This window comes from Apus apus, chromosome 12 (assembly GCF_020740795.1).
Source record: "Apus apus isolate bApuApu2 chromosome 12, bApuApu2.pri.cur, whole genome shotgun sequence".
NCBI classification, from domain to species: domain Eukaryota; kingdom Metazoa; phylum Chordata; class Aves; order Apodiformes; family Apodidae; genus Apus; species Apus apus.
This window is the reverse complement of record NC_067293.1, coordinates 18,995,624-19,020,915: the sequence shown is the minus strand read 5'-3', so window position 1 is coordinate 19,020,915 and position 25,292 is coordinate 18,995,624. Positions and strand designations below refer to the sequence as shown.

At 43.7% G+C, this 25,292-nt stretch overlaps 1 protein-coding gene across 2 annotated transcripts in view; it reads right to left on the bottom strand.

The window, feature by feature from the left end:
• Positions 1-24,721, bottom strand: part of LOC127389807 (fibronectin type-III domain-containing protein 3a-like) — a 44,911-nt gene extending 20,190 nt beyond the window's left edge. Inside the window, exons 1-5 of one of the 2 annotated variants that reach the window (XM_051630669.1) lie at positions 24,666-24,721; positions 19,550-19,648; positions 6,389-6,524; positions 2,372-2,447; positions 1,099-1,175 (exon numbers count right to left, since the gene is read on the bottom strand). In XM_051630669.1, coding sequence (XP_051486629.1) covers positions 1,099-1,175; positions 2,372-2,447; positions 6,389-6,484 — 249 coding nt within the window. In that variant the 5' untranslated portion in view covers positions 6,485-6,524; positions 19,550-19,648; positions 24,666-24,721. The remainder of the gene's footprint in view (positions 1-1,098; positions 1,176-2,371; positions 2,448-6,388; positions 6,525-19,549; positions 19,649-24,665) is intronic. The other variant, XM_051630670.1, reaches the window with a different exon arrangement.
• Positions 24,722-25,292: the final 571 nt, after the last annotated feature.

Below are 25,292 nucleotides of genomic sequence, written 5' to 3'. Positions count from 1 at the left end.
GACAGAGGAGTGGAAAAATCAGTGAGAATGGAAAAGAGAAGGCCAGGGTCCTGCTCATTGCAGAGGCACGTGTCACAGCATTGACAATGCTCCTCACACTTCTGCTGTAACACTGGAGTGTTTTGCTGACTGTTAAGAAGGTCAGAGCTGGTAAAGAAATGGACATTGAAAACTTTTGATAGTGTTGTATTAGAATAGAAGAATCTGAATAAAGAAATTAGTCCAGGAAAAAAAAAGAAGAGACCTAATCCCAGACTGGTTTGGGTCGGAAGGGACCTTAAAGATTACCCAGATCCACCCCCCTGCATGGGCAGGGACACCTCCCACCAGCCCAGGCTGCTCCAAGCCCCATCCAACCTGCCCTTCAACACTGCCAGGGATGGGGCAGCCACAGCTTCCCTGGGCAACCTGGGCCAGGCTCTCACCAACTTCACAGGGAAGAATGTCCTTCTAATGTCTCACCTCACTTCTCTTCCAGTATTAACCTGTTCCCCCTTGTCCTCTCACTGCCTGCCCTCGTAAAAAGCACATCCCCAGCTTTCCAGTGAAGTTCCTCCCCAGCTAAGGGATGAAAGACAGAATGGCACTGGTATGTGACCCACATGATGCTCATGGTAAGAACCACGAGTCTCCTTAACCACAGGACACATGAGACACACTCAATTTTGATGCTGCCCCCAGCTGTGTTCCCCCCAGTGTCCCCAGCAGAGCTGAGCACTGGCAACACTCACCCTTTGCAGCCTGCAGTCAACCCTGAGGGTCCCTGTGGCCCAGGACCTACCTTCACCTTGAAAACAGGACTGGAGAAAAATCCAGATGTGGATCCTGTTAATGGAACTCAGCTAGTTCAGAGCCATCTACTACTTTACTAGTAGTAACCTTTTAGTGCCTAGTACTATCATTAAACAACATCCTGACAAGTAGATAAAAAAAGGGAACAGAAGGTGATCTGACCTACAATAAAGTGAAACAGTTGGCAAGTTCAATGGAAAATACAATCAATGCTATTAACAGCTGTTCCAGATAAAACAATCAATAGCCTTGTTAATAAACCACACCCACAAACATACTGCAATGTAAGAATAAATGAAAGTTTACCTGAGATACATAACCTGGAGGCACAAATATTGGTGGCATGGAACCATTTGGTGACATCATAGGAACATGTGCTGGACCTGAGAAGCAACAAGGTGCCACTGTTTAACAATCCAGGCTTTTAGAAACTCCAGACACCTTATTTTTATTTTTAAAGGTGATGGCTCAGTTTGGTGCCTGACCAGCCAGCAACTGCACCCAGCTCTGTGTTTATGAAACTACTTTTAGACAAGTACATTTAGAAGCAAGGCTTAAAAAAGTCAGCTAGGAGAGAACCTTAAATAATCAGGACTGTGAGTGTAAAAAATAAAAAAGTGACCAGATCAAGTTTCTGTCAAGAAAGATAATGCAATGTATGTCACCAAGGGGGAACTCATCTTCACATTCAAAATACACATTAAGTATGATTTCATAATTATCAGATATACCCAGAATTTCAGGTAATATTGCTGAATGCAAGAATGGCTGCACATTGATTCTACAACAAGTGCAGGTGAGATTTATCCCAACCACCACACTTTATACAGCCAACAGGATTTATTTAATTGTGCAAAAATCAGCATAGATAAATTTTAGTTCTTGTTTTGTGACAGTGTTCAAAGTCTGTGGCAACAATATTGGCACCAGAGCAGTGCTGACAGCTGGTCTGCCAACCTGTTTTTTTTTTAAAAAAAAAGAATAGATGATTTTACATATCAAGCTGGAAAAAAAAAGGAATCCTGTCTGGGATCTGATGAAACCAGAATGGACGTGTTTTACATCATATAATCTGAAATGGTGAAAAATACTCCCAAAATGGAAGAACTGATAAATTCTACTTGACTTCTACAGGGGATATGTTGATCTGACTCAGATGTGCAGTTCTGTCACCTCCCTAGGAGGTAAGAAGCAGCCTGCAGGCACATGCAGAGCACAGAAAAGGACTCCCCAGTATCCCCAGACTGCTCATGTCACTGCCTCTGGGGTCACACAGAACTTACTGAAGTTGTTGAGCTTAGTGTGGGCTAAATCCCACATATACCCATGAGCTAAGATTCTGAGAACACAGTTACTGATGGATGATCCCAAAACCAGTTTGGATGCCAGCCTTTTTAAAATTAACTGCAAATTCTGCTTGGCACTTCCCCAGTGCTGCCTCATTTGTGCTTTAAGTAAGAAAAATCTGATTTATTGCACTGCAGAACACACTGACATTACATAAACAAACACTGGTACTAATTCTGTGATTCTGACAGCATCAAAATATTTGAATTCAGCACTTCAGTTTTTCCTTTACCTTGAATACACTGAATGTGTCCATCTTCAGTTGTAATTGTAAATGTTTCACCTGGGTTTACCTGCACAAGAATAACCTGCAGAAAACAACACATAGAAGAGGTGGTTTTTTAAAAAAAAAATAATTTAGAAACTACTTGGGGCAAAACCCCACCTCTTTTTCACACCCACATGTTAGAGGAAAACAACACAGCTCTGGCAACCTAGGAGAAGTAAAAGCAAGATGAGAAATGCTGGTGGGTAGAATGAAATTTCCTGATGCTTCGACATAAAAACACGAATCTTGCACAATCAGCATTTTTACTTGATGACCACCAGAAGTGCCTCCCTTGAAAGAATTAACGAAGTTGATTTTCAACATTTTCAACCTGGTTTTACCTCTTTTACTGAGGCACTGAATTATCTTGCTTTCCAAGCTTTGCCTATAAGATTATTTCAGTTTCAGGGCTAAACTGGTCACACCAGGACCATCCACACACAAGCTCAGCATTTGTTTTTGCATTGAAAGCATTTTGAGGAAAACATCCTCTGTGGCCATCAAGTCATTTAACAGAAGCAATTGAATTAATTTAACACAGGAATTTAACAGAAGCATGCAGTCCCTTGGGGGTGGCAGGGGGGCAGCAGAGGTGACAAGCAGGTCATGCTTCCCACCTCTCTGCTCTGCAGCTCCTGATGGATGGGCTGTGTTTTCTCCCATGCTTGTGTAATCCTAGAGCTGAAGGAACACCACTAGCAGGGAGGTTCTGCAGGGCAGTTTGGACATGATCAGATTCACACAAATCAATGTGGACATCTGCCAGAATTCCTCCTCAGGCAGTTCTCAGCACCCTTCTGCTGGGTAACACCAACCATCACCTCATCCTACCCCAACTCCCAGCATGTGCTTCACCCTAAAAAATACTTGCTGTTGTCCTCCTGTTTTAACATGACAATTTCACTACCAGAATTTTGCCATGATTCTACTATATTACATAAGCACAGGTGTAACTCTTCAGTAAAAGGAGAGGCTTGTCCATGTAAGAGCTGCCCAGGCAGCACAGGAAGGAAATTTGAAATAGAATATATTTGCAAAATTAGCAAGGAAACTCAAACAGAACCATTTTCTTTCATTCAGTTTGTCTAAAATATGTTTATATCATTAATGGAATGACAGTTAGATCAGGTAGATGGGACCTGGGGATTTGCCAGAGCCCAAAGAAGCAGGAAAGATGAGGCCTGCTGACAGCAGCAGCTGCAGAGGGGGACACTTGCAGGGGACAAGACTCCACAGGCAGGTATTAAAACCTCACAGCAAGAGTCATCTTCAAGGGCAAGAAAATTCAGAGGCAGGAAAAAAGGGACCCTTTGAGAAATTCAGAGCCTCAGAACAGGTTTCAATTAGCTGAACTTCTCACAACCAGTTGAGGAAACTATTAACTGAACTCAGCAAAAAGGATCACAAGAAAGTTGTGTAATCACAGGGCTGTAGAGTGGTTCAGAGACTGGAATTTCAGGAATGCACGGGGCAATGTCTTAGAGGCATGACTCACTATAATTCATGAAGCAAATGCAGTTCCATCTACTTTCCACCAAAGAAAACTTACAGGAAGCTTGAGTGTTTCTGACTCAGTCTAAACCAAGTTAGAGACAGACTTGTGCTGGGAGTCACAGCAATGGCTACACCTCCAGCTGTCCTGTGCAACCATCTCAGACCTAGTGGGATCAACACAGTCTGAAAGCTACTTCAAAGCACTGCTCTGTGTTTTGCTTTATCCCTCATCTACACACTTTTTGTTGCTGAAGTTGTTTCAGAACAAGAAGCCCTTCCAGAAAGCTTCCCATTTAGACTCCATGTGAAATGAAACCCATGAACTGGGTGCTGCATCCCTCTGTCTGAAGTGATTGGCCAAAATAACAAGTTTTATTTCTGAAAACAAACCCACTGTACAATACCCTATAATTAGCCCATCCTCTACAGCACCAGCAGCCAAATAATTAAAGAATCATCTGCATTAATAAAGCTTCTAAGTTAATACCCTAATTAAAAGCAAACTTTCCAATGGGAGGCTGGCTCAGAAGCCTCCCCTCTCAGGGGAAAACTGCCACAAACAAGAGCAGCAAGTGTATTTGTTCAGCAACTGGAGGAAGGCAAGATGAGGTGGTTGTTTATATACAGACATGCTAGAATGAGCAACGTTGGCACAGCAGCCTGAAGTCTCCTCCTCACATGCCATTTTCCCATGCATCTCCAACTCTTTGTTGTTTTTTTTTACCCTCACCAGACTGCAGTCTCCACTAGGTTCCAAAAGCTTAAAAGATCATCACCTTCTTTTGGGTCATTCAGCAGACACTGCTCTATACCAGACATGCTGTACAAATAAGAGCTCTGGAGATGGTCTCCAGCTAGATCCACTTGATCTCTTTCCTCATGTAACATGAAGCACCAGCTACTGAATAACCTCCCAGCTGCTCAGTGTCTAAAATTTCATGTTGCTGATGCTCGAACTTCAGAACTAGCTCAGAGACTCCAGAGCTTTACTTATTTCAAGACACAGTCACTGCACTTCTATCTCCAGAGTCTGAGGAAAACAAGCAGAGCAGACTTTTTTTTAAAAGAAAGGCTATTTTTGCAAGCAAATATACCTCAGCCCTTCCCCATCTGTAACAATTACACAGTAAAGGATATCTAATTAAAATTTCCAGCATTTGTGGTCTATGAGCCCCTCAACAATTCTTGATTGTTCTCCTGTACCATGTTTATCCACTGTACATTCAAATCTGCCAAGGTCTTCACTGGTACCCTTCCTAATCATTTCATATGAGAGCTCTGGAAACTTTTAAGCAACTTTTCCTTCTGGATTAACCACTTAACTCCCATTCCAGTTACTGTCAGATACTTCGAGTTGTATCAGGTTAAAGCAATGGGTAGTTTTGTCCCCTGCTTCAACAAAATCAAACTCCAGACACATAAAGCCTTCAAATGTATGTTTTGTTACCACAGGATCCTAGAACAGGCCAGGTTAGAAGGGACCTCAAGAGATCATCTGTTCTAATATTTTGTGGGAAAGAGAGCCTAGATGAAATTACCTAGCACCCTGTCCAACTGCAGCATGTCAGCAGCAGCCAGGTAGCTATTGGAAATGAACAAACATCTGCCCTCCTATCAGGACCAGTCACATTTGTAGCTGTTCCAGGGCAGGGGGGAAGATGCTTCTTACTTTAAGATCCAGTCTTGAAATGTCAAGATGTCCCCAATATTTCTGAGTGCACTAAAAAAACTATCTCCAAATGAGGGGAAGATATCTCAGTGTTTATTTTACAAGGCACTCTGCTTCTCCTCCCAAACAGTACATTCACTTCAAGTTTACTGACAACTTAGACAAGCTTGTGCTTCAGTCAAATAGTTTTGCTTTCACTTTTGTCCATTTCTGATCATACCAGGCCCTTCTGAAGGGTTGTGTCCAACAGAATTCTAAAGTTTCAACTACACCTACTCAGGTTTCACCAGTGCACTGTAATTATTCATGAAGATACTTAATAGTGGGAAGCCAAGGTCTTTCCTTTCACTTCCCTGCAACTGACTTCTTGGTTTAGAGCACTGCAGCCACTTGCTAATCTTTATTAATCATTTCACATGAGTTTTAAGAGGAGTTTTCAAAACCTTAGAGCTTTATTAAATCCACATATCATATTTTTCCTTTTATTCTTTGACTTTGCAGTTTAATTTTAAAGCACATGTTTATACCAAACACTCATTTTCATTTGCAATCTTCTCACATTTACACTATATTAGTGTTCCTCTCTACATTTGCACTTGTTTTACAGATCATATCAGTGCTGAGAACCACATGCTCTTCTAACCATGCAGACCAGCACCACAGTTGCTTTATTTCAAGCTTCCTTCTCTTTCAGCCATCAGACAGGTTGGAAAAACTACTTGTTGTTCATCTGTTGTTCACTACAGCTTGTTCGAATGTCAGCCTCCCTGCTGCCACAATGTTCCATGACTGTAGGGAAGTGCAAGGGGTTTACTTGCCTGTTGGATGCTGTCCCCATTGACCATGTGAGGTAGAAGTGGCACTTCATTCAGTATGGGTGTAGCTTCTAAAGGAGGTGGCTGGTCGGCCATCATGTCTGGAAACCATTCATTGACACCTGCTCAAGTTCACCACCTGAGAAAAGACAGAGTGACAGTGTTAAACATATCTCACCTCTCCCCCAAGTTATTCTCTACTTTGTTTGCCAAACTTGGTAGCAGTGCTTCAGAAGAAAAACACAGATGTGCCTTCAGGACACTGCTTTTGGGTTAGTCTTTCCTTCTTCACAAAACCAACACTTGCACTACCATTGCTTTCATGTCAGCAATTCAAAACCATCTGAAAACTCAACAGGAAAATATCAGACCTCAGCACTCTACAACTCCCTCCCAAAGTTATTATAAAACTTCCACTTCCAGCTTCATTGCACATTCAAATACTTGTGCAAATTCACAGTCTTAAAAGCTTGGAGGGGGTCACACGTTACATACCCAAGTTCTTCACAACAGAAAACACCCAACTAATCTGATCCATTACCCTTCTTTTAATATTTAAATACTGCAGTTAAGCAATACCTATATCTCTTAAAAAAATATTATGTTTAAATGTCTCATGCCTATTAACCTGATGAAATTGGTGCACACATGATGCCATTACCCAGTAGCAGAACTTATATTTATGCAGCACTTTAGTCCTAAATTTGTTGTTACAATTTCTAAACTGCTTGTCCTCTAGAACCTAAGTTTTAGGCCAGATAATTCACATACTACTGTACATTTCAGTCTCTGTGATGATTAAAAAAACCCAACCCCAAACCATACAATTTCTCCCACGTAGCAAGATGTCACTGATCTAGAAATCTGACCCAGTGAAAACTAAACTTAGAAGAACACAAGAGAGCAGAGTACTTGGTACAAAAGTCTAAGCACCATGGAGAAGTGCCTATGGAAATGTGCTGCATGGTTTTGGGCTTCTAGGGAAACATCTGTAATTATAATAAGGTAAAATACAATCCAAACATTAGTGAATTTTCAGTGCACAGATAATTCAGCATCCAGAAAAAGCACGAGATAACAGGATACAGGAAATGCTGACACTTCCTTCTCCAGTCCCATTACTGACTATAAACCCAGGCAGAAGACAAAATGTGGTTAGGACAGTTCAAATCATTAAATAAAACAACAAAATCAAACAAACAAACAAAACCATTGTCACTCCTCCCCTGTGCATGAACTCAGTCAATCTATACACAACTGCCAAATCCTTGTGCAACCAGTATGGAAAGGATTTGGGAGGTAGAAACAAAAAGAAATTCTTTTAGCCTTAATTCATTTTATTCAGAAAGGGTCTGTAAGAGAAGCTGAGACTACAAGGATTTCTCCTGTGTTGCCATTACAAGGTAGAGAGGCTGGTAGCATCTATTCATAAAACCCACATGCCTTCTTGTTTGCAAAAGCATGTCAAAATAACTGATACAATCACACAGCCACAAAAGGCAGCATAACAAAATACCCCAGACTGCCAAAGAAACCAGCTCATTCTGCATGTCAGCTGCTCCCCAGAGCTGCTCCAGGAACAATTTTAAGAGGACAAATATGACTGCACAGGTGCAAGGGCTAGACACAACCTCTTAAGTTTAAATTTGTATCAGGTTTGTCCTAAAAATACTTAACTACCTTAGCATGTTATTTATTTCCTGAGTAAAATAATCTTCCATCCTATTTGTCAGATTTTGAATTCCCACTGCCCAGGGAACAAACTCATTGGATTGTATAGAACCATTCCACTTAAAAATACCTGCATGGTGACATTATCAGGCAGGATGTTAAAATTAAGGCAGCAGTTTCCTCCATCTCTCCCATTTTTAGAGGTTCAGAGGTTAGATCTAACTCTCAAGATCCACTTCAGAAATTCAGTATGCACAGGCAGACTGCAAATATTGTATTTTATATATGTGTATACTCCCTATTTAAGTACCTCAGAGAGGAGAGAAATTAGAACTTAACATAAAGGGGAAAACCCTTCACCAAAAAGCAGCAACATCTGCATTCAAATGTTCAACTAACCAAAATAACCAGCTGTAGAAAAACATGTTCTGAAACAAGTCCCAATACCACCTGCAAGTTTAAATAAATGGCCAAAGTTTCTATTCCAGTCTCCCACCTTGGCTGCATAGAAATCTCTGAGGTTGTGTCTGTGTTAGTGAGCAGCACAGGGCAGTGAGTACAAATCATAGAGCACCAACATCCACGTGGTTTTCAGACTCCTGAATCTATTGCCTGGTGGCACAGGTGGTATTTCCATTTACACCTACACACACACCTCCCTTCTACTTGCTTAGTGCTGCAACTTCACCTTTTTCAGAGGAAGAACTCGGGGTTTCAGGAAACAAACTGTTTTATACAGTTAATGGCCATCTCCAAAAATAGCACATACAATTTCATGTCTTAGGAGGAAACAGAAGTACTTGCACAAATGAAACCATGTTAGTAACTCCTGGGCAGTTTCACTTGGCTCAGAACACTGCCATTTGACTGCACAGATGGCTGCAAGTGGCAGAACAGCAACGATACAGAGGAACATCCCACTGCATCCTGATGGACTGTGCAAAAAACAAGGTTTTTTGCTTTTAGAGCAGAGCTTCATTCCTTGAAAATACTGATGAGAGCAACAAAACCAGTGCTGCTCTCAAAGGTACCGGCTCTGCTGGTAAACAAGCACAGGACTCAAACCCTCCCTCGTGTAAGAGGTAAAACTCTGCAAGGGAAATAAAGAATTCCCACTGATCATGATACCAGTGGGTCACCTCCCAAAAGTCTCCGTTTCATTCAAGGAAGTAGGTGGTATTTAGGTAAATAAAAAGAGAATTCCTCAAAAGTTATTACACACTCAGCACAATTTCCTGAAAAAACAAAACAAAGAAATAGAGATCTATCTTGAAAAGCCATTACACACACCCTCCCACTGCTTGTGCAGGAACAAGCAATCCAGCCCTGCTGCCTCCTGAGCAATCCCCCCCAGCTCAGCCCCACGACTCCCCTCTAGGCAGCAGCAGGGCAAGCAAAGCACACAGCTTCTTCTAGGGAAGAAGACAGAAAAAGTTGTCCTCCACTTTTCCCTTAGGGCTGGGCAGAGAGGGAGATCAAGGATCCTAAACTCAGCCATCCACAGCTCCCACAGACAAAGCCCTAACAAGTGTCAGAGCTTGCCAGGAATGCTGTCCCTGATGCTGGGTGTTCTCTCAACCCTCAGTTTCACCCCAAACCAAGTTAACTTGGACAGGCAAACCCACCCAACCTACCTACAGGAGGAACTGCATCAAAAAGCTTCCTGGGTCCCCTGAAGCTGGCTTGGTCAATCACATGCTTGGTGACAGAGGCTCAGACTGCTGCTTCCAGGGTCTCCTCGTGGTATCTGCCTGTTTTAAGCTTATGATCTCTACCAACTAGCCAAGAATTCACAGGCTGTATTGATGTTACACTAATTATAAAATTAAAGATGAGCTAATACACAACATTTTTAACAAGAAAAACCTCCATCTGCAAGCATTAAAGACTAGGCAAATGTTGCAGTTTTCAGAGTTGCAAAGGAAACATATGGATAATTAGTGAATCATTATCTATGAATCAATAGCAGAATTTGTAGAGGTATCTTTGTCACCAGAAACTAGAGGATTTTGAGTCAGTATGGAATTAAACAGATTACTTTTCTGAAAGGTTACATTTTGCAATGGTCCTTCTGGCCTGATTCATTTCTTTACAGTGGTTTCTATTAGACATCAGTTAAAGGTCACTCTCCAACCTTGAGCTGCCAGAGGAATTTGGCCCAAATAACAATGTAACCATTAAAAAAAAAAAAAAAAAAAAAAAGAATTGGGACTAACCAATTCAGAAACATACCTTCTAAAGCACTTTTACCCAAGATGAAAGAAGAAATGGTGGATATTGCATTTAACAGAAATCTACACCACAAATAGCTTGAGCTGCAGCTTTCACAGCCTATCTGTCCAAGACACATGGATGCAAAAAGCAGAAATACTTCCTCATTTATTTTAAGAGATCCAAAATTACAATACTTAAACCCAAATAAAACCAGTTCACATTTCAAAAAGTGTACCCTGAGAAGCGTTCCTGAGTTAATTTGGTGCTGTGCTAATGTAATATGGTTAATCATGTTAACCATATTAGAAAAGAGGCAGTATTTTCCACCGACTGTCTCACACTACAAAGGCTTCTAAGAAAAACAGAGCATCTTCATGCCTGGCCTCCCAGCAAACAATGACAGCACACAGCACTGTGCCTGACCTCACTTCCTGACACACTAAGAACGCTGAGCCTCTGGAAGACTGGAAACATTGGCCTTCCCTTTTCTCCAGCCCAAATTCTTCTCAGCCAGTGCTGCAGTCATCCTGGCCCTCAGCCAGCTCCCCAGGATCTGCACTGAACTCAGTGTCCATTGATTCCCCCCCTGCTCCCCTGGGCTGGCATTGACACACAAACCAGCTGCTTTTATGCTCCCTTCGCAGCAGCAGCAGACAGAGCTCAGGTAGGTAAGTGAAGTCTGTACAACAACAGATCATCAGACCTTCAGTGTGGAAATCATCATGGACTCGTGTTTTGAAATTTGAATCTAAAATAGTCTAAACCAGTTTCAATCCGAAGCGGAACAAAGATGGGATGAATGAAGTGAACAGGCAACAGTAACAGGGGCAGTTACCAACAACATTTGGTTAAACCTCTAGAAGAGATGCTGACTACATCAACAAACCACCACCACCTTCCACTCAAGTCACTTGCATTTGGATGAAACCATTTCAAAACTGCAACAGAAATATTGCTAGGGAAGAGTGGTAACTGGAATAATTTCCCTGTATAAACACATTGTTTCACCCAGAGCTTTGGAACAATCACCAGCAAACACCAACAACACATCAACAATGTCACAGAGAAGGTTTCCACAACGACTTTGCAACTGTGCAAGGCGTGCAAAACCACGAAGTTTGTGTATTCACTAGATGTGTTTTTGTACACATATATATATCTTCTAAGAAAAAATTCATACTGAAAAAATAACACTTTCATTGGCATTATATCCTTTAACAAAATGAATAGAACATGAGTTTATCTATGGTGCAGATGTGTAGCATTATTCTGTAGTTAGCAAGCTTTAAGAAATCCTGTAATCTGCTATTAAAATACTTTCCCAGTATATTAGAAATCTCTCAACAGAAAGAGACCAGAGAGACACCAAATGAGGGGAACCCTGCAGGTAGAAATGGATCAGCTTCATTCCACTGTCCAGAGTAGAAGCTGAGCAGATTTCATAAACAGTAAAAAAAAATAAATGATAATCCCACACAGAAGCTATCAATAGATTGTATTTTCATTACAGTTAAGTGCTGGATTTCACATGAGAAAGTTCTATTCCAAGGAGCTTATTACATAAATGGAGCCTTTTTTTTTTTTTAAAATACAGCATGCCTGAGTTAGAAAGAACAATGTGTCCAGGACCAAAAGAGGAAGTCTGAAGAGAGCTAGAAATTCAGCTCAAGACTTCCTGATTTCTAGGTTCAATGCCTTATGTGACCTTCCAGCCTGGTCATAAGTTTACATTTACTGCAGGAAGTAAACTACTGCTATTTATTAAAAATGCTATTGTATAAAAGCCCAAAGCTTCAATGATATCTTTTGATATTAATAGAATCACTAGTTCTTATTATATATTTACTATACTTTTACATATTACATATTTTTATCTAAGTGGGGGTAAAAAACCCAACAGCTTCATTACAAACAATACATTTACTGTCTTTTACCTTTGGAAAAAAGTCAGATCTGTGGACAGACACATTTATTAAGCTCAAGGGCTCTGAGGAAAAAAAAACTACACACACATCATAACCTCATGGGCTCTGAAAAAGGAAACAGAGACATGGTCATGCCTTAAACTCCAGGTCTCTTGCAAATGGAGACTTCTGAGTATTTGAACATACTCTAACCTGTCAGTTAAATTTTGCATCAGCAATGTCCCAAGCTGCTAAAAAGAACAACAGCAGACCCAAAAAACCAAGTCATCCCCAACCTCAGGCTAAGGAGCAGCCTCATCAAATAGATCAAACCTTATTAATGACTTCTAGGAAAGCTCTCACTCCTCCAGATTTGACATGATGCTCTTTTGATGTTGATGCTCTCAGGCACATGGTGTGAGATTCTTGGGGTGCCCTACACAGGGACAGGAGTTGGACTCCATGATCCTGGTGGGTCCCTTCCAACATATTCTACGATCCTATGTATCCCCCTCCCAATTCTGAGGCAGGAAACATTTTGGAAAAAGAGATATGAGCGACCTCCTCCCACCCAAGTTTTTCAAATAAACAGTATTAACAAGGTGTTTAAGATATAATCCCAATCCTAAAATAGTTCTCCTCTGCCACAGGGACCACCCACAAGAAGTTCTAGGCTGACTGGTTTACTCTGAGCAAGATTAAGGGAATGACAGACTTTACAGAAGAGCAGTTACAACTTGAGTTCTGAAGAGACCACCATCACTCCATAACAGTCATCTGTTCAGGACTAAATGTGTGTTTTGATTAAAATGCTGGAAATAATTTCTAATCACACCCAAGTGAATTTGTCCACACCATCTTGTATGGAGTTTGGCTTCTAGCCAAAAAGGGCACCACAGCCTTGATACTGAAAACGTTCTGCAGGGCTTACCCAACAAATGGGCTCAGTCAAACATTTTTAACACTTGCAGCTGTGAAAAGCCCCATGTCATTTTGAGCTAGGACCTTGTCATTTTGACCTGGGTAAGGACTGCAACCCAAGTAAAGCCAAAAAACTCCCCAAAATGCCCACCCCAGCTTCACAGACACACGGTGCGAGGTCTCCACGCTCTGCGTTTTCTCCCAAAAAGTTCTTAAACATTTTTAAAGGCATAAATTCCAAAACATCTAAACAAGGCTAGAAGCTCTGCTGCAGAACTACATGCTTTGCACGTGGAATATCACAAGTTCTAGGAAAAAAATAGTAGGATCACCTAATCCCAGCAGTGCACTGCTGCTGCCATCACACAAAGTGCTTCTGCTTCAAAATGACGACTGTAACAATTTCACTGCTGGAACTTTCAGGGCAGGGAACATCTGAAGAGACCACAGATATGTCAACTCTACAGAAGCCCAAACATTTCCTGGTATTTTCCAGAAAGTTTAACAGTTACTTAACTGCTTATTCCAAAGTAGGGCTGAGTTTCCATGGTAAAATACAAAAGTGACCACAGGCCATTTATCATAATCTGGATAGTTGTTCTGTGCTCTCCAAGACCATCTGGGGACCAGACACATCAGGTCAGGCTCCAGAAGGACCTCTATTAACTTCCTACAAGCTGCAGAAATCTGCCTGGCTCTTGTGGCCACTGACAGGAATGGAGGGGGACATCAAGGTGTAAATGCTGGGAAGAGGAGCAGAAGAAAAACTAAAACAAACAAACAAAAACAAGAAAAAAAAACACAACAAAAAAAAACAACTAGCAAATTTCAGAACACTTTTTTCTAAAGATGATTAAACTAACTATTAATGGCCACCTCTGAGGGAACTGTGAGACCTGACTGCCCACAGAAATTCTCCCTGAAGGAGGAATAAGATTGAGATGGAAAACATTCACAAAACCCCCTAAAGAAGCAGAGAAACAGCAGGTACAACACAGCAGGACCCATGGGAACTCTGCCATAAGTGATAACATCAACCCTCATCCTCCCTTACCAATCTGGATCAGGTTCCTGAGGTGACTGTGCCAGGAAAGCAGTAAAAAAAATTGCTCCCCTCCACCCTCAAATAGAAACTCCACCAGCAACTGCCTACAGCACTGAAGAATTATTTTCTAATCTGAAATGACATCCTTTAAGATCTGAGAGCTCTGCTCCACCAGAGCCAAGAAAGGCAGATGCACAGTATGAAGGGTCGTGCTCACCCTGCAGGGTTATACACACTCTCCTAGTGACTGCAGAACATCTTTTGCAGGAGAAACTCCACTGTTAATAAGTGTGAGCAGGGAAGAAAGTCTCTGTCAATGCCCAGACTACACCAGATTTGATTTGATCTAAGTTGTTATTTAGCAATATACTAATTGGCCACATCAGGGTCCTGCCTGTCCTCTCAATTACTCATTTACGGGGCCTGTAAGGTTTGCTGAACAGCTTATATAATGCAAACATTACATTACTTTCAGATAAATATTTGACTTTATTGTTTTGGTTATTTTAGGTTTTTACTCCTATTGCCAGAATTACAGGGTCATACCTTAAGCACTTCTCTGCTGCTTCTTAAGTGACCAGCCCCATAAACCAAAAACAGTAGTTCCTAAAATGTCCTAGTCCTGCTTCTCTGAGTGTTCCAGAGAACTGAACACGTCAAAGGATTGAGTCCTCACAATGTTTAATTCCTCTTCTCTTCATAAGAGTAGAGAAATTAAGATATTTTCCAGCTGTATCGATACTGTTAAAAACACATATATGAATTAAATGCAAAACTGACTGTTTCTTTCCACTAGCTATGAGCACATGTTCTGGCACAACCTCAGTTGCTCATTTTCATGTCCTAGAGCTACACAAACATGCCATTTTCAAACTCAGGTGAAAAAGCTTTTAATAAATGCAGTGTAGGAACTTATGTATTTTAAACATCATCTTCTAAAGTGCGAAACTTTGTCCCCTGACTTTCAAAACACTGTTCTGGCTGTTCAGACCTTGAAGAAAAAAACAGCTTATTTACACATCAGCAACATCCTAGTGAAATTCTATACCCAAATGTCTATCACTTAGAAGTTATGGAAGTAACATATACCGTGGTCTACTGAAAAGCAAATCCAGAAAACTGGAGTCACAAGAAGCAGAGCACACTCCTGAAATGAAAGAAAATGAGAAAGTAAAACCCCACAAAGCAGAAAAGCCTACTGCCTGTCTCCTCACAGCTCTCATGGTGCAGACATAATGTTACCAGCAGTAAAGAACAGCTGGAAAGCTCAGAGGTTATTTTTTTTGCAAGTAAAATACACAAAGGTCTAGAAAGACAACCCTGCACTCCCCTAAGAGCACAAGCCCTGCTACATACCTGAAAACAGATCTTGGTGATAATGCAGTCAGGGCCTCGGAGAAACCTAACTGGTCAGCAAAAGGGTAGCTGGAATTTACACCTTGAAGTAACTGCAGATCTGAACAGATGAAGCCAAATGTTCAAAACCACACCAAGATTTACCAGGTGGGAACCAGGAGTTTCTACCAGGAGATGCACATGCTCCAAGAGTCTAAAATATCTGGATAACTTAAGTACAGTCCTTCCCTGTGGGACAAACCTGGTCTTGAAGTAGAGTGTAAAAACTGGATCAGTTTTATGATTTTTTTTTTTTTTGTCCTTCAAAGGAAACAAGCTCAGCTTGTTTCCTTACCAACCTTCTTCAGTTTTCAGGGGAAAAAGTTCTGTTTCACAGAATGAAAACAATCCAAAGAAGGGGCTATTGGATGTGTGGACAAGTCCACCACAGCAGGATCACACGTTCCACAGCACCTTGTCCACCCGAGTTTCCTCCCAATAGCCAGGAATACCTAGCTCACAGCAGGAATAGCTAAGTATTTTTAAAAGCTTTTCTTAAAATTTTCAAGTTAGAGCTGGCTGAGGACCAGCCAGCAAAGAGGCAGATTTCAGTGCACCCTGAGCTTGGCTGGTTTGCTTTGTCCTGTGCCACCTATTTCCAGACACCAAACGTGTCACACTGTGCTGTACAGACACAGATGGGGCAGAGAAACCTCCTGGGATCATGCCAGGAAGCACCAAAACTCAGACCTTCTCAGTGCCAAAGCTGGGTAATACCTGCCCTAGAGTAACCTAGAGAGTATGATGGGATGGCAGATGGAAGAATAAAATTGGTACAGCTGCTGTGATCCAAACAAGAGCTGAACCAAAAGTTGTGTTCCAAATCTTGAACAACTACTTATTTTTTATTTTAAACTTGACTCTTACGAGGGAGCAACCATCCAGATTATTAAAAACAACAGCAACAACACCAGTTCCAGGAAAGGCTCCCTACCACGGGACTGCTCAGAGCAGTCAGTTGACATCTAACCCAACAAAACAGAAGTAAAATCAGAACTTCACAAGATTAATACCAGCAGGAGCTGCTTTTAGGTTTCTTTAGGCACTAAGGATGTATCAATGTACTGATACAAACAAGCTTTTCCCCTCAAGAAGTCTCTTACAAAACATGACTCCAAAAACAAGCACAAAACCACAGTGAAAACAAAGGATTCCTTCAACTTGTAAGAGATGATGCAAACTTCAAGCAAGGAAGAATTATTTTGATAACACAACCTGCCTTCCTTGCGCAACGCGAGAAGAGGTTCAGGCTGAAACCCTCTGGCTGCACAGCTGATCAAATGAGTCTAGTTAAAACAGGTTATACTTAAACTAAGGGCTAAAACACACCAATAAATTACTTAAATTGCCACATCTGAGCAGGCTCATGGTAACAGAGCATGTGCATTTTTTTCAGCTCATGGAAAATGGAAGGTAAAAGGCAAGGATGAGATCATACACGAGAGGTTTAAGCAAACACACCTCTCCCAGCATTTGTGACAGGCCAGCAACATGTATAAAACACTCCAGCTAACCCATGGCAACACATTAAATCATTTGCTCCTGTATCTGAGTTTTACATATTTATTGGCAAATCAGTTAACCTGCTACAAGTCTGAACATTTTTACTTAGGAGCACAGGTGTAAATCATCACCATTTTGAAGACTCTGAGGTTGCTAGTTTATATATACACCTTTATAAAGTTTATATTTTAAGAAATCAAGGCATTAAAAAGCAAAATGGCAGTTTACAACACATCAAAAAGTTGTTTACATAATATTCTCCATAATTGTTCTAAATAATCATCACGTCTGATGTTTTGAAATGGACAAAAGTGTATGTATGGTAAGCAGATTAAACCTTCTGATGAAAACAGCCATTTTGCCCCACACTAACATGCACTGTCTTGCAAGTATTTGAAGAGTCCTAAAGCTGCTTACAGCCCTGCAAGAACTAAAGGCTGCCTCTACTCCTTCAGCTGACTGTGGAGTGTGACAAACCCAGCTGAAGCTACACAGTCATGGTACAGATCACCCCACTAGGCTGGAATGCTTTCATACTTCACAGAGCAGAACTGAAAGCAATTGATCCCCATTAAAGAGGTAAGGATAGTGAAGCTGTTTGATAAGGGCATTCACCTGCAGGTAAAAACCACAGAATGAGAGAATTACAGAATGCTGTGGGTTGGAAGGGACCTCTGGAGATCACTGAGTCCAACCTCAGGCAGGTCCCACAGCAATACATCCAGATGGGTCTGGAAAGTCTCCAGAGAAGGAGACTCCACAACCCCCTGGGCAGCCTGTCCCAGGGCTCTGTCACTCTCACAGCAAAGAAGCTTTTCCTCATGTTGAGGTGGAACTTCCATGTTCCAGTTTGTGTCCATTGCCCCTTGTCCTATCACAGGCACCTCTGAAAAGAGACTGGCCCCTTCTTCTTGACACCCACCCTTCAGATATCTGTAGACATTAATAAGATCCCCTCTCAGTCTTTTCTTCCCCAGACTGAACAGCCCCAGGTCTCTCAGCCTTTCCTCAGAACATAGATGTTCCAGTCCCTGAATCATCCTTGTAGCCTCCCTTGGACTCTCTCCAGTAAATCCCTGTCCCTCCTGAACTGGGGAATCCACAACTGGACACAACACTCCAGATGTGGTCTCACCAGGGCAGAGTAGAGGGGGAGAAGAACCTCCCTCGACCTGCTGGCCACATTCTGCTTAAAGCACCCCAGGGTGGCTCTGGCTTTCTTGGCCACCAGGGCACATTACTGCACCAGTTTGTCATCCTCCTATTCCTCAGCTCTGACTGCAGCCATGACTTGGGCCTGGGTTTTTTTGCAGAGAGGACAGCAGTCCAAGCAGCTTGCCAACATGTATTGCTCTAGCACAAACAGCAGCATTGACTCTTCCCCATGTTATCACTGCTGGCCTGGAGGACATCCTCCTCCTCCAGACACAAGACCCACTGATATTCCGGATGCACAAGTTCTCTGGTGCCTTCTCACTCCAGTGAGAGCACTGCCAGCTGAATCCCATGATCTGAAGAGCCTACAATGTTGTCCAGACATGTATAACTCTGTATTTAACATGGTTAAATAATTTTCCTCTCCAAATACCTGTTTCTGGCGACTGTAACTTTTTATCTTTTAAGATATAACTTCATATCTTCTTTGTATCTTGTAAGACACCCACCTGCTGTTGACCTTTCACTCACAGGTCACTTTCAACTTTCCTCCCCAAAGACTTGTTTTGTCCTTGCTTAAGTAGTTTCACCTCACATTCTATCCTGTATCAGCTACACTTGGCTCTCCACTTGATCTCTTCTGCTGCATTAGACAATTGTGACCCAAATGTAAGCTGTATGCAGCCAACATCACACAGGCAGCAATCATAGACTCGTCAAGAGGACAGGGTTAATTAGTGCCTATAAAACAGGTGTGTGGCTCTCACAGTGCCCTCATGACAGGTTTCTTCCCTCTTTTCAAGCAGGTCAGTTCCAGGACCTGATCAGTTCCGTGACTGAGGAGCTCAATTCCATGAGCTCCAACTAAAACAAATGCATTTGAGTAGGGCCACCTACCTGGTCACTTCTCAGTATGCTACCACCCACTGGAGCTGCTTTTCACACAGGAAATGCATTTTGATACAATCAGAATTGACTTTCTTTATCCAAAGGCCAATTATGCAAGTCTTTCTAAGACAAAACTTGCAGCTAAGAGGGTAGGGAGGAGAGAAGGAGAACAAGTAATGTGAAAAACAGAGGTAAAGTTGATACCTCACAAAATCAATAATGTTTATATGTGGACACACTGCACCTCTTCTTACCTCAAGAACTCTTATCAGGAGTTCTTCCTCCCCTTATTAATTTTTTTCATGTGATAAGAAGTGATCAAAAAATTTCTTTCAGGAAAAAATAAAAGCGGCCCGAAGTTTAGAATTCTGTGAAATATTTGTACATGATTTCATCTTCAAGTTTAGAGACTTAAAAGAAAAACATGCTCCATAAAACCTGGGAGAAGAGTAAGTCATGTCTAATTACCGTTGACACTCTCCTGACTTGAATTTGCTCCTCTTGGTAAATGTTACCCAGGCAGTGCCTGCTCCAGTATGACCAACGTGCTGTCCCTCAGTCTTCTTTCTGCAGACAGGAAAAAAGTAACAGTAATGTTCTTTTTAGTGACTTGGCAAGCTTAAAGTTAAAAAAAAAAAAGGTATAGAAAACAACCTACAGTCAATAAAACAGCAAGAGACATCAGAGAAGAGCCAATGATTAACTCCAGTAGACTCAGCAAACAAAACTCAAGGAAGACGCTACTGGGAAAGAACCTGAAGACCTCAGGCAGCCTTCCTGCATGATTTGGTCTGTACAGAATGCAAAACCTGACAACTGTGCAAACACTGCACATATATCAGCACCACACTAGCCCCAGACATTCCCTTACTCCAGCTAGGATCTAACTAGTGACAGGTAACTTGAATGCTATGAAGATGGTTCCCCTATGAAGTGCATTCTGTGGCAATCAAGTGTATTGACTTCGTTGTCTACTCAATGCTCTGCTCCTCTAGATGACAATAATGAATAAAAAACTACTTCCAAAAAGTCTGCAAATGTATCTAAATTTTAATTACCATGCAGCTGTTTATTGTGGGTTTAGGCAGAACCCCAAATACCTTTTCCAAAAAGCAAACTGTGTTTTCTCCATTTGCCTTGGAAAGAGCTTCAGCACAGGTTAATCCTGACACCACTTCCACAGAGGGTAGAGTGAAAAAGACAAAAAGTTGACAACCTGGACAATGCAATCACAGTTTACTGCTGTGGGGCAGCACAGCTGTGTTCTAGAAACTGTCCTACTAAAGCTGCTCCCCCAGGAGAAGGTAACAAAGAGCCTCAGGACTCACTGAAGCCATTTAAGATGTTGCATTTAATGATGTCAAAATCATCCTCTTTCTCAAACTACTGGGGCCAGTACCAAACTCCAGTTCCTAAGCCATTTGCAGGCTGACTTTTATGGTTTCAGCTCTCCAGGCTTGGGAAGCTTACAAATATTAGTCAATTCCCAAGATAGTTTTTCCAAAGATAAGGCACAGGCAGTGTTTTACTGGAACACTGGAAGAAACTCCTGCCCCCTGAGCTCCCTGAGGTAGTTTCTAGACTAAGCTGGCTAACTTTGCACTGAGCCAGCCAGCAGAAGCTCCCAGTTTCCTCCAGCAAAACACAGCAGATCCATTGTTATTTTCCCCAGAAAGGTGATACTGTCTTGAAGTCACAGATGTTTCTGAAGTCACAGCCTAATATGAATGTTCCTCCTGAACTGCTTTTAACGAGACACGGGTAGAAAAAAATAGAAAGCATCAAGCCCCAATGGTGGAGAAGTGAATCTTGAGCAAACAGAGGCATTTTGCACATCGATCAAGATATTGGGAACAACAGGAGATTTACATTAAGATTGAAACAGGATCAGGGCTCCCAGCCAGTGGTCTGTCTTTGCTGGTCAATACACAGAAAGGATTGTGTTAGCACCACTGAAAGAATAAATTATCACTGCTTTTACAATAAGCTCTTCAAGAATGCAATAAAGAGTTCAGTGTGTGCTCCTCACTCAGGAATCCAAAACTTTTCAGTTAAGGTCTGGCTTGCAGCAAAGATAACAGCTGAAAACTAACCATCTTGACCTTGGTAAGCTTTGTGACAACTTGCTAAAAACAGGTGAAATAAACCAAAAAGGTTACACTCCTCTGGTATCCACCAGCCTTGAAACCAGAGCAATGAGCAACCACGATTTTAAATACTGATGGTTCAGACTTGAGCCTTTTCAGATGCAGCAAAATTAGAAGTGAGAAATGTAATTGTTTTTCTCAAAGTCTCTTGACTGTTGTGGTTTTATTAATAATTTCTCATCTGCTTTCAGAGATAAATATGAAATTATCAGATTATGAAATGAAATTATGCCAGGAAAATAAGAAAAAACATAACTAGGGAAGGCATTCTTACAATATTTCATCCTAGCTTATGTCTTTGATGCAAAATATTGTAAAAATGCCTTTCCAGTTGTATATTTTCTTGCAAGTTACAAGCTTATTTCTACTGTTTGACAAAAAGCCTTCCAAGTTGGGGAAAGAGCAGGTCATCAAATCAAAGTGCCAGTTTCAACCTTCCAAGCTTAAAATATGTATTTCAATTGGCTTGAAATTCACCCAGAGGGATTCCAAGACCTTTCTCAGTAGTGGGTGTACAAATCCACACACTACAATGGGTCTACAAATGTACTGCACTCCCAGTGGGGGTTTGCCAAGGCCAGGCACTCTCTGTCGTGAGCAGAATGCTGGAATTTTTACTGTTTGTACAGTACATATGAAATCTTGTTTCTTAAGGACTCACCAAACCTTTCCTAAAAATAAACAGAAAAGATGAAAGATTGCTGGCATGGGTGTGACAGCCCACACAGGCAACTTGATGCAAATGCTAGCCTCCAAAAAAACCCAAACAAAAGGCGGTTATAAGTGTTATTTAGAACACTTACATTCAACTTTGTTGCAAATTTGGTTTCAGTGCAACATCAAAGAAAGATGCAGTTTGTGATCGAGGGCTGTGGCAGGAAATGCACTTGTGTGAAGTTATCTTTATTCCCTCCAAAGGTGAACATGCCAGCAATGATTGTTTTAAACCATTCTAACATCCAATTCCTCAAAACCATGGGCAAGTAAAACACTGTGGTACAATTAACTACCAAATTTTACAAACAAAAATAAGCTGTCCTAACGTAACAGGAACGAAACCAGCCTGCAATACGTATCTGTGGGGAGACAAAGGCCAAGAAGTTGAATTTATTCCATTTCATTATCAAAGCACTGCCTGACTGCAGTTAAGTCTTTCCAAAAACTTGCTGCAACTACTCAGAGCCTACAGCTGAGAGAACAACTTGTAATAGCTTGCTCCAGGAGATGCTGGAGATGGCCAATGCAAGTCCTGTTTATCCACAGACTGCTGTATTAAGAATCACCAACTGAGATCTAGGGTAGCAATCAACACAAAGTAGATGGCTTTCAGCTCAGCTTTACAGAATATTAGATGTATTTGATCCTAGCTAAGAACAAATTATTCCCAGACAACAACTGCATTCCAAAACTTGCAGAGATTTGGAACACAGTGAGGTAAAAAAGAGCTAAAAGAGAGGAGGACAGTGTAATAGCTGGCTGTTTTTCAACATGCATGATTACACAGGCAGAGTCTTGAGAAAGTCAACATCTTTCCTATTTTACCACCTTATCCTTTTTCACATAGAAATGACATAAAACAAGGAAAGGAATGCAAGTGTGGGAAGCAACTTCAGTCCTGCGTCTTACAAACATTCAGAACAAAACACAAAGTACTTTCTTTTAGACTGGATATTAACTCCAAGGTCAATTTATTGGCTTAAAATACAGAGAGGATGCTTCCCTGGTTAAAATGCTAATCTGAGTCTCAGGAAATCTAGATTCAATTCCCTGCCTCACCACACACTTCCTGTGTGACCTTGGGCCATAAATATGTCGGTGCCTCAGTCTTTCCATCTGTGACTGAGATAGTATTTCCCTATTGAACCAAGTGTAATAAAAGATAAACACATTTGGATGTCACAGACCGTGGGCATACATGGACCAGGCTGCTGAGGAACTTATCTGCAGCAGGGATGTGTGTCAAGATTCAGAGCCAGGCATCAGGTAAAGCAAGGAAGGATTGCCAGGGTTAGAAACTCAGCTACCACGGGATGGAAAAGAGAAAATATCCCAAGAATGGATAGAAATCGAAACACGATATGACCTCAATTAAGAAAATAAATGAGCTTTACAGAAAATGTCAAGCATTCCAGCAAGAAGTCTGGATTGCAAGTTTGAAACAGAAGCAAAACTCGGGAACCAGCTGGGAGGGAGCTGCTGAAGGAAGCACATCCACCTGCCAGCAGCACATGATGACCCTGTTGTTGCATTATCCTGGTGTGCTGCACGTGGAGCTCCTCAAACCAGGGTCTGCTGAGGCTGGGGGGCTATGAACCCCCCAGAGCCTGCCCCCCCCCCCAGCAAAGCACCCGCACAGTGCTGCAGTCACCAGCCTTTTTGTAGGAGGCAGCAAATAGGACTGGGCTGAAAAGCAGGCACAGTGGGGTCCCCACCTTCGCTGCTGCCCCAAGGCAGAGGGGGGCAAAGCGGAACGGGGGAGGGTACAGGGCGGTCACCACCCAAACAGCGGATGACAGGACTGACCTCCCCCTGCCCCGACCCCAGGAGGAGCTGGGGGAGGTGTCTGGTACTCGAGCGGCTGATCAGCCAAGGGGAACAACTAGAAGGCGACGTGGCATTTGCAGGCAGCGGCTCCGGCTGCCGAGGAGGGAGAACGGGGCGGGGGGGGGAGAGAGGCGGCGAGGGGGGAAGCTGCTGGGGGGGGGGGACACACGACTTCAGATCTCAGCCTTTTCCCCAAAGAAACAGAAGGAAAACGAGAGGAAAGGGGGGGGAAAGAAAGAGAGAGAGAGAGAGATGGGGACTTCGTGCGCTGGGGAGAGGAGCGGGAATGGAAAGAGGGAGCCCGGGGGAGCTCGCTGGCACTAACCCCCTCCGGGGCAGGCACAGAGGGGCTCGGCGAACCAACCCAGACACCCCCCGCTCTGCGGGTGGGACCCCGGCCCGGGCCCCTCTGCCTCCCCCCCTCCCCTCCCCCCCTGCCCCGCCAGAGCGTTCCCCCCGCACCCCGCGACCCCCCCCCCCCACTAACCCCGGGGGGGCGGGGGGGGGGGCAGCCCACCCCTGCAGCCCTGCCCCGAGCCCCCCCCCCCCTACACCCCCAAATCCACCCCGGACCCCCAACAACCCCGCGGGGTCCTTCTCCCCTCACCCCGCCCCCACACCCCGCTGCCCCCCGCCCCACACACGGAGACCCCCCCTCCCCTAGCCTCCCCCCCCCATTCCCAGCCCACAGACAGACCCCCCCCCCGCCTCCCCTCCTTTCCCCCCGCTCCCCCCGCCGGCGGGCCCAGCCGGCCCCAGCTCCTGCCACTGCCGGCCGCGCCTCGCCTGGGCAGCGCCGCTCTCCCCCGGCCCCAGAGGAAGGGGAGGCAACAAGAAGCCCCCCCCCGGGAGCGGTCTCCCGGCGGTTCTACCCCCCCCCCAGCAGCACTGACCGGTCGCGGCGCCTCAGCCGCCCGCCCGCGCCGCCATGATGGAATGCGGGGCCCTGCGCCTGCGCCGGGGGCGGGCGGGCGCGCCAACCGCACAGCCCGGCGCGACCCGCCGGTCCAGCCCCTCGCTGCCCGCGGGAAAGCGGCGCGGGAGGGAGGGAGGGGCGGCAGGTGGCGGGGAGCCGGCCTGGGGAGGGGGGGGGGGGGGCTGGCAGGGACAGAGGGGCACGGGGGGGTTGTGTGGCAGCGGGTGGGGACGAAGAGGGTCAGGGTGGGGTGCGATGCGGGCGGGCACCCCCCGTCCTGCCGCGAGGGAACCCCCCCCCGGAGGCGCCTCAGGTGATGGCGGCTGGGGCGGGCGGCCTGTTGCTCCTCTTACCTGCTGCTCCTCTCACCTGCTGGCTCCTCTCACCTGCTGGCTCCTCTCACCTGCTGCTCCTCTCACCCGCTGTGACACACCAGCCACGGGGAGCTCTGAGCCCCTGTCCCGCCAAAACGGGGACAATCGCTTTCCTCCTCCCCACTGCCCCCCCCCCCCATCCCTTCCCTTCCCTCAGTGGATCTGGGGAGGGGGGGGGGGGGAAGGCCTGGACTCTTAATACCGTGTAATAAAATAAAACAGCATCAACG